Below are 9,896 nucleotides of genomic sequence, written 5' to 3'. Positions count from 1 at the left end.
AGATATATTAATTCAAGGGGAATTCCAGAATTCACAGATGTCAAAATATATTTATGGTAATCATCAGTTATAAGGTTCACAATCACCATATTGGGGAAAAGGTCCAATTCAGTTTTAAAGAAACCAAGTTTTGTGTTTCCAATTGGCCTACAATCATTTCCTTTCCAATATATCCAGTATCTGTGTCACATAGCAGCACAGATTTACCATCTCAACTAATGATAACATTTTAATTGTGGTACAGAGATATACATAGTATGTTTGTGTTGGGAAGTACTTTGGCTTGGACTGGTTTAAATATCTACTTCCCAAATGCATAGGTTTAACTTCAACCACCTTGTTCAGGAAAAGAAATCTGGAAAAAAAATCTGGATTTTTTTTTTTTTTTTTACTTTCCCTTTTTTCTTTTCTCATTGGAAATGCTTGTTGCTTTTTTTTTCTTAGCAACGTTATCAAACTCTTGGAGCTTACATTATTTTATTCTTGGTAGCTCTTTCCCCTCATCCCCAACTTTCAGTCCTACATGGGCCAGCTTAATCAATTTGAACTAGAGTTGGAGATTCAAGGATGCTTAATAGCCAATAAATTCTTGCTTAGTAGAGGCTGAGGATTCAAAGAAAACTTTTAAAATTATTTCCACTTTTGTTATTTTTGTTAAAAAAAAAAGTTTGCACCTTGACGTGTCATGAACACCCCTCCGTGATCTTCCTTTTTCTTGTTACACCTGGCCAGCGCAAGCAGCTGAGATCTTTGCTCTATTTTCCCTGCATCTCTGTGCAACACTTTTTTAAAAAGATAATATATTATTTTTTCTAAGCCTTTCAGACTGCGGTTACATGATCAGGATTCTCCTGAATTTCTATGCATTCGATTTCTTCCCGCTCCTTCCTTTTAGCCCGTTTCTTTTTCTTGTGGTGCTTTTTGGAGGGTGGGAAAAAGGTTAGAAAGACGGGGAGAATAACAAAACAGTGCAGAAGTGTGCAACTGCCAGTGAGCAGCAAGCATTTGAACAGTGTGAAGGTCAAGTTCGAAGGCACAAAGAGAAGGGGGACCAACCCAATAAGAAAAGAAGTAATATTTTGCAAAATGGCTGTCCCATGCTCTTGGAGGGAGTTTTTTATACACTGAGTTCGGGTGTGCTCGGTTGCTAATACAAATGTATAAAGCAGGGGTGCACAGTGATCTATGGCGAAATTCAAAGTGTAGATAAGGCACAGTATAGAAATGCAATCCATGTCTACATTCCATAAAGTCATCAAACCTAGGACACCCAGCTCTATTGAGGTGACGCTGAGAATTAACCAGAAGTTTCCCAGAGGATGAATAACCAGGAAAAAGGTCAGTATTAACATCAGCAGGATGCCAAAGCCAGAAATCAGGACAGGCATAGTTACTGATAAACCATAGTGGTCCATGAAAACAAAAGTAGGATTGAACACAATGAACTTGATGCTCTGGATTAGAGAGAGCGGTCTTAACTTCTCCAACAATTCCACCACCTCTCTTTGTGTGTTTTCACTAGTCCTGGCCACCAGGTACATGCGAGAAGCAATGATATTGTTCTCATCTCCAGTCTTGGAGAAAATGATGTCATTTTTGAAGTGCTGGAATTCTGGTTTTTTTAAAAAGGAGCTCTGGAGGATGCTGATAAAGTCACTTTTGTTAGTGGCGCTGATGTTGCTAACTCTCAGGTATTGATAGTACTGTTCCATCCAGGACACTGTATTGAACCCATGGCTCAGTGTTTTTAAGTCTTCTTGTACAGTGCCATTCCAGTATTCAAGAGGCTCATAGATGTAGAATCCTATCACTGGGCTGTAGTTGCTAAAATACTTTTGCTGGATGAGGGCATAAGAGACGCTTGGAGAATCACTGGCAAGGAGGTTGATAATATTGGCCCCATCGCTGATCTGCAAGCACCCCATAAAGGAGAAAGAGGCATAAATGAGGTACAGTATCACTACAAATGGCTTGACGTAGATGTTAGTAATCCACTCATTGTAATGTTCTCGTAGGAAGTGCTGGATGAAGTGATGCTGGTACGGGTTGGTTTCATGATGAGAAGTATGTTGATGGCCATCACTCATCATGGTTTGGAACCACACGGGTTTCCGGTCCAGGTATTCTGCTGAAGGGATTTTACAGCAGAAGATGCTGTGGTAGCGGTTCTGCTCCAGCTGTCCAGCAAAAACTAGGCAGGAGCCAAAGAAGGAGAAAATATAGAAGTAGTTCAATAGGATGGAGACACACATGTTCTGGCAGAAAATTTTCACAGCCTCGATATTGGTGAAGGGGCTGGCACCCATTCCAAAGGCTATGAAGTACAAGGAGCTTGTCATTGTATAGGAGACCATGACATCTGAGTAGGCATCTGCTACCCTATCCTTAAATGGCAGATTCTCTCTGGTTCTGCGCCATCCTGAAAGTAGCTCAAACACGCCTTTGGTTCCATGACCTAAAATAACAACAAAAAACAGGTATAAACAGGGGGTCCTACTTTTCATGCTGCAATGTTAATTTTAACTTTTGTCTCCTACGTTTTACTGAACATCTTTTGTTTTATTGGGGTTTTATATTTTAATAGTTAATTGAATGCAATGTTTTCAGATTTGTGTATCTGAGCAAGCTGCCCGATACTCAGAACTGGTGTGTAAACAGATCCATTGACCTTTGCAGAGACCACAATTGACTTGAAAGGGTGCTGAATTTGGTCAAAATGAGCTATTCAAATACAGGTTTAGGAGTCTAACTTGTAAGTGCATGAGTTTGAACTGACTTTGAGATTCCTAACTGCCATATCCAACTATAACCTTGAGGAAAAATTTTGCCACCCTTACTAATGTAGGAGTCCTCAATAGGTGAAAACAAATGGAGCTGCTTGAAGGATAAGGAAGTACACAGTGGGCATGTCACATGTGATGATAGAGTGACACAATAAACTCCAGCACAGCGTGTACCAGAGTTTATTGCTTCCCAGGTACAGTGTTTACACGCATGCCCGGGACCACAGTACATTGAGCTGGGTTGGAGCAGCCCTTGCTGGCAGGGGGCCCTGGGGGCCAGCCTGCCTGCCATGGGCTGCTCCATCCCAGCTCAACATGCTGTGGAGGGGCTGGCTGGGGCACAAGCGTACTCCAGTGTGGGGCTAGCTGATAGGCAGCTCCCACATTGAAGCACCCTTGTGCCCCAGGCAGCCCCATCAGCATCTACACTTGCATGGCAGCACACTAAATAATGCTGCCGTAGGATAGTACTTCTGTTTACACGTACTAACCTATGGTGGCATTTATTAGTTTACTGCGGCCTAATAAGCCTGCACATGTATGCACTGAAACTTTACTGCCGAGCAGAGCTAATTAAGCAACCCCACCATAAACATCTCATGTAGATGCACACAGTGTGAGTTAGGATGGGACAATCTGGCCCTTAGTGCTACACGAGGAGAAGAAATATTAACGTTGCCAAGAATATACAAGTTCACAAATTCATTTGTGTAACAGTTTCAGAGTCTTGTGTGAAAGAGGGCCTTTTAGAGTATAATGCTTGAGCCTTTATGCTATATGGAAGTTGACATAATGATAAAAAGTACAACATTTGACCATCCATCCTTATTAGTTGCCATGAAAACTTACATTTTCTCCTTGGCTAAACCTCTTCATCTCAATCTCTTAGGCTAGGTACAGACATTAAGAAGCCCAAGGCAGAATCAACCCAATCTATATGGGTTTCTCGAAGCTGTGTAGATTGGATGGGGAGCAAACGGACTCGTGTTCACCCTTCGGTGGGGGGAGGCAGGCTGCCTGCACTGGCTGAAGCCAGGCGGTGAAGGATGCTCCCACATGCCACCCAGCATGCCAGAACCTGCCGACGGGTGCCATATGCAGCCAAGGGACTACACCATTCCTGATTGGCTGTGAGGCACATGCCTTTCCCTGCTGCCCTGTCATGTACCAGGAAGTAGTCAGCTGCAGTCCGCCAGCAGATGCAGGCATGCTCACCCTACCACTCATGGTGGCATGGGCATCCCTGGGCTTTGTCCAGGTTGGGCAATACAGGGTCCACCCCAAACAGGACAGAGGTGGGGGGGAGTGGGATGCATGAGCTACTGGGTGGAGGTGATGCCAGCACACACACACACACACAAAATATGAAATATAAAATGTATAAGCTATATAAAATATTTATATAAGTTTGAGGGCATTCAGTGCTCTGATTTTTTTTCTTTTTTTAAGGAAATCAGAGAGATTTTCTGTAAAAAAAAAAAAAAAGAAGCAGTTTAAAATCAAAGAATAAGTTTTCTGTTGAAAATGTGATATGGCAGAAAATTTTAAACAGCCTTAAATCCATAGCAGTGCTGGTGGTGAATAAAAACCTTACAGACACAAGCTAAATGTACCAGTCTGAGACTGTGGCAAAAATTTCCCACCTGCTCTGAGGACCAACCTCAGCATCTTCCATTAGAGGGGCAAGGTGCACTTCTTCAACTTATTTCCTTTCACAGTAACAGGTACACAACTAACAGCAAAACTGAGCCCAAAGTCTTTCCAAAACACAACGCTTCACCTTATGCACAACTCTTTCTCCAGGGAGTGGAAGAAAGAAAGAATAAACCACATATGACAGACTTCAGTCATGTTGCTTAATGCATTACTGAAAGGCACTTAGATGCTTCAGTCATGAGGGCAGTATAAGAACCCATAATAAAATGAATAGAATAGGATCTGGGCTGAATTGTCTCCATGGCCTCGGCACACTTTACAATTAAGACATGATCAACCAGTTAATCACATCTTAGGTTGTTACCCAGCCACACATTAAAGCAAATAATGGTGTGATAAAACAAGGAGTAAGGCACAACATTATTACACAAAACATGTGTAATAACTTTTTGGTTGGTTCCTATTACACCATTAATTGAACTTGTGGCTGGCTGGGGCCTCCAGCTGTGAGGGTGCAGCTGGGAACCATGTCAGCTGATGGCTCCCAGGCCTAGGGCATACCATGTGGTCCTGTGGCTGGGAGCTCAGATCAGCTGACGGGGTTCCCAGCCATGGAAGCATATGGTGAGCTCTATGGCTGGGAGCCTGGATTAGTTGCTAGCTCCCAGCCCTGTCATGATGGGAGTCCTAGCTGTGGGAGCTTGCTACTCGCTGGTGTCGGGGGAACATGGGATTATGATCATGATCGGTGCCTCTTGCACCAGCAACAAGGCATGATGGGACTTGATGCTAGAGCCCACCATCACACCTCATGTCATGCAGGTGTGGCATGGCCAGAAGAGCAATTGTGGGGATCTCACATCAGAACCCATCCCACCTTTACTTGCAGGTCTGCCAGGGGCCCTTGAGCCCACAGAAAGCCTGAAACAGTGAGTCATGTTTTGATCTCGTGCAGATGATCACACAACAGCATAATGCTATTGCACATCACTAGTCAAAGAAAATGTTCATTTTGGGTGAAAAAACAGCTTTTAGTTAGGAAAAAAGTTTTGATTTTCAAAAAAGTTTAGCCAGCTCAGGCAGCTATCAGCAGTTAAATCCTTGGCTCTCAACTTTCTCCTTACCCTGGTTCTTTTTTGCGCACACAAATATTTTGAACCACTTTTACAACAAGCCATATAGGAATGTGTAACCTGGATATGATTTCCCCAGAAGGTCAATGCCTAGTTTGAGATGGCATGTTGTAAACCAGGGTGGCCAACCCACAGCATAGGTGGCACAGGTGGCATGCAGGAGCATGTGTGTGGCATGCAGCAGATGGGAGATGTGAGAGGTAGCACAGTGGCAGATAGGTCAGAGAGCAGAAAGAAGAGCAACAGATCAGGCAGGGAGCATAGGGCAGGAAGCAGAAAGCTAAGCAGCAGACTGGGTAAAGGAAAGGGATTGAAGTAGTACTTGGGGAGGGTGTGGCGCTAATTTGTGGTATGCTTGCCAAAAAGGTAGGCCCCCACTGTTCAAAACTATGTCAGCTTTTATATCTGAGTTCTCAAGGCCCTGATTTAAGGTCCACTGACATCAATTTAAAACCTCCCAAACCCTGAATCAATCTCAAAAAAGAGCCTGTACCTTGGAAGTAGACACACCTTTACACAGAAAGAAAAGTGGCAACCGGAGACATGTAGAATTAGATTGTTAAGACTTCCATATCTCCATCTCCATCTAGATTTTCACTGTGCATACTGAAGGAATTATATATAGAAAGACAGGAAATCAAAGGTATCAGGTATAGGATGACAGCAGACCTGCAAATAATAAGGCGAGTAATACTGGGCATGTCTCCACATGCAGCTAATGCAAAGCTCCTGTGAGTGCCTTTTGAATGGGTGCCCAAGACTGCAGCAGGATGAGCCAGGTTGGAGCCCTAGGGGTTCAGCAAGCCAACGTGGGCCTGCTCCCTCCCCACTCATCTTGCTGCAGAGGGGCTGGCTGGGGCATGAGTGTGCTCCAGTGCAGAGCTACCCAGCAGGCAGCCCCCGCACTGAAGCACCCTTGTGCCCCACCTAGCCAGGGTAGCGTCTACATGTGCACTGCTGCACATGAAAAAAACTCTGCAGCAGGGTAGGACTTGGAAATACAAGTCCTACTCTGCTGCAGAATTTATTAGTTTACTCCAGTCTAATAGGAGCACATGTGTAGATGCGCAATGTTTACTGCAGAGCTAATTAGTCTACTCTACAGTAAACGTCTCATTTAGACATGCCCACTGTGTGCAAAATATCCACTGAGTTTGTCTTCTGGTTGAAATGGTTCCTATTCATAGCTACTTGTGCTGCCAAAAGCACACTCTTGGGGAAGTGAGAATTATAATGTAAACTGCCACGTTCTATGTACACGACCTGTTTTATTGGTGTACACAGTAATTTGGTACCCCCAGAGGTACGTAAATCTTGAGAGTTGTAGAAGTATTCTGGCTACCAAATCTTCATGGTGCAAACGTGGCTCTGCTGTGATCTTGAGTCTCAAGTGACCTTTGGTGCCTTGATGAGTTCAAGGTGAGCCAGGTCAAAGTGCAAGGAAGAAGCAGGCTTTTGCCGCAAACTTGTCCCTCAGTTTGATCCGAACACGGCTGCTGACCATGTTAGTAGCCCCCTCTGCATTCAGGCAACATAGGCACCCAGATTGCAATGGCTTTCTGCATAGCACTGGTACTGGGGATTAGAAAAGCCTTCTTATCTCTTATATCTCCCTTGTATAGTAGGTCATAAATTGGCCCTTTATGCACAGTGTGCTTTATTGCTGAGAACTTTTTGCACTGAACACACACCCTATTTTTCTGTTTTTGAACTATCAAAATGTCATGTCCTTCCCTAGGCTTACTCTGCTGCCTCCTGATTGATGAAGGATCCAGTTCAGATTGAAAAATTACCATCTCCCCTGCTCTAGACTTTCCTGTGGGCTAAAAGCCAAATCCTGCTCTTACTAGTGTACATCTACCACTCCCTTACAGGAACAGAGCAGCAGGGTTTGTGAGTGCAGACAGAATCAAGTCCCCTCTGTATTTATTTCCCTCTTTTCTTCTGCCGAGCCAGCAGCTTCCCTTTCTCTGTCTCTTCCTTCTTGTTCTTGGCCATTTGCAAAGGAATGTTTTCCAGCATGTCTCTGTCTATCTGGAGCATCCCTTGTGTATTTCTGTCTCACTATCTATGCTATTTAATTTTTATTTTTTATTTGATGAATGAATGCTAGCCTTTTTTTCCCCCCAAGCACTTTTTAGTGACTATAGTTTACTGGTTCCTTGCTACTCCCAAAGGTGCCACTGAAAACTTAGCTCTGCCTACCGGCTTCAGCTTCTTAAACTTCAAAGTGGGAACTGCAGAGATGGGAACATTTCAGTGGTTCCACAACTATCTTTGGAGATTGTGGGCATAGTGGTGGAAGGGTCCCCCAGAACATCTTGCCCACAGTGTTGGCATGTTTGAAGCATGTTTTACCCCAAATCCTTGGACTGGGGAACCAGAGTGTTGAGAGAGAGAATGAGAGACAGGAGTTTCTGCTCCAGTAATGTAGGTTTTTTCAGCAGACAGCCCACACTCATAGGCTAAGAAATACACTAGTTATCTTGCAAGAAGTTCTTGCTCCCTATCCTGTTGATCATAAAGTTCAGGGTCTCGCTAAGACATTCGGGCATGTTCCAGTAGTTCAGTTGTCCCGTATCCCTTTAGTCCTTTTAGTTCAACGACCCTTTGTTCCCAAACTGTTTTATTACTTTTGTTTCCTGAATATTCATTATTTTCACTACTGCTCTTACTACTACTGGCTACTTATGTAATTGATTTCTTGCTATTGGGCATTTTCCTAAAACCTTATGTGATAAGCACACCCATACCTGCATGCCTTTCTTATCACCACCCCTTCTTATCATGCATTCTTCCTATCTGTCCGTTGTTCTCCCCACTATCATTAACAACGCCGATGCTTTGACAAAATGTGTAGTTGTTTGCTCAGGTTTACCCAGATAACAACAATGCAACACCTCACAAGAGTGGACGCTGACTTTTTATAGTGACACATGTGGAGTGGAAGCAAATTAGCGGGGCTTAGTTTTTGGCAGCAGTTTCAAGAGCAGTGTGGAGCTTTTGAAGACAAACCCTTTGCAACACTCAACTTGTTACATTCAGATTCTTATCCTCCATCACAGTCTCTGGGTGTATTTTAGAAATACTTTGAGTAACTAACTAGTGTCCACCAGTAACCTAGTATCTCCTCCATTGCCCTCTCCAGGTGGAGAACTGCATAAGCATTTGTAGGTTTCTAATGGAAATGTCCCTGCCAGGTTTTTTGCCAGAAGGTGCTCCTGCTTCCTCAGGAGCCTACCTGGTGAGCTTCCAGGTTCATGGCTCTTCAGCATCCAATGGTGAACCAGAGTCCTGGATTTTCTAGGCCAGTTTTTCTTGACTGTTGTGACAGGTGGAGCAAGAGCTTTTTAGGGGAGCAATGGGGTGCTTTGCAATATTAACACTGTTTGACGTGTAAGCCACTACACACGTTTCACAAGAGAAACAGGTTTGCAGCGCCACATGCCGCACTCCATGCTGCAAGGGTGCACTGCCCGTGTGTGCGCTTCTCTGGTTTTTTTTTTTCCCTTGGGTTTTTTTGACCAGAGGTCAAAAAAAAAGCCATGGGAAAAAAATGGGGTAGCACACACTTGGGCAGCACACATTGCTGAAAAGCAGAGCTGGACCACCCAGAGCTGCAATGAGGCTGCCGGCCAGACTCTGCTTGGCAGGATCGCTGTAGCTACAGCCCCAGGAGGCCCCCAGAGCCCCAAGTAAGGCTACTGGGTCAGCACAGTGCTGGCCCCAGCTTCCCCTACCGCCCCTCATTTGCAGCCTGTCAAAGCACGGTTGTTCCCCAGGGACAAGTAGTTGTAGCATAAGGTGTGCTGCTGCTAGTTGTCCCCAGGGAACCAAACATCGACACATGTCTGGATGCGCCCAGAGATTTCAAATAGGAATCCAAAGAGTCTGCTTTGCCGTGGTCTTTCTGAGTTCTTTGTAACAAAAGACTTGGTCTATTCTTTTTCTGTAGTCAAAATACGCTTGAAGTTCATTTTTGAAATGGGGTGCTGCTAAATTTAGAAATGTGATGGAAGGAGTGCTTCCAGTCTTTTAAAAACATTGATAACCATGGCTCAGAGAGGTCTGGCTCACAATCTGATGGCTTCTCAGTTCTCCAGCCTCCTGTTCTGAATTGGAGACCAAAGTCAAAATTGCCAAAAATCCCTCCATCCTGTCCTTGTCGTCCCTCCCAGCCAAAAAAAGATAAATCTGTCTATGGTTGAATTTCTGGCTATTTTTAACCTCCACTGATTGTAAATTTTAGTGTAGGCAGTAGTTGTAAGTTTATGGGGAGGTGTGTTCAATTTTTACCCATTTTTTAATTTTACATGCTTGACTG

General features: G+C 44.1%; 1 protein-coding gene across 1 annotated transcript in view; it reads right to left on the bottom strand.

The window, feature by feature from the left end:
- Nucleotides 1-821: 821 nt before the first annotated feature.
- The window catches only part of PTCHD4 (patched domain containing 4), a 130,970-nt gene continuing 121,895 nt past the window's right edge, over nucleotides 822-9,896 (bottom strand). Inside the window, exon 3 of the mRNA XM_006027398.2 lies at nucleotides 822-2,455. Within this exon, the coding sequence (XP_006027460.1) occupies nucleotides 822-2,455 (1,634 nt within the window). The remainder of the gene's footprint in view (nucleotides 2,456-9,896) is intronic.

This window comes from Alligator sinensis, unplaced genomic scaffold (genome assembly GCF_000455745.1).
Source record: "Alligator sinensis unplaced genomic scaffold, ASM45574v1 scaffold300_1, whole genome shotgun sequence".
NCBI lineage: Eukaryota > Metazoa > Chordata > Crocodylia > Alligatoridae > Alligator > Alligator sinensis.
Note: the sequence above shows the minus strand (reverse complement) of the source record. Positions and strands in the feature narration are given on the sequence as shown.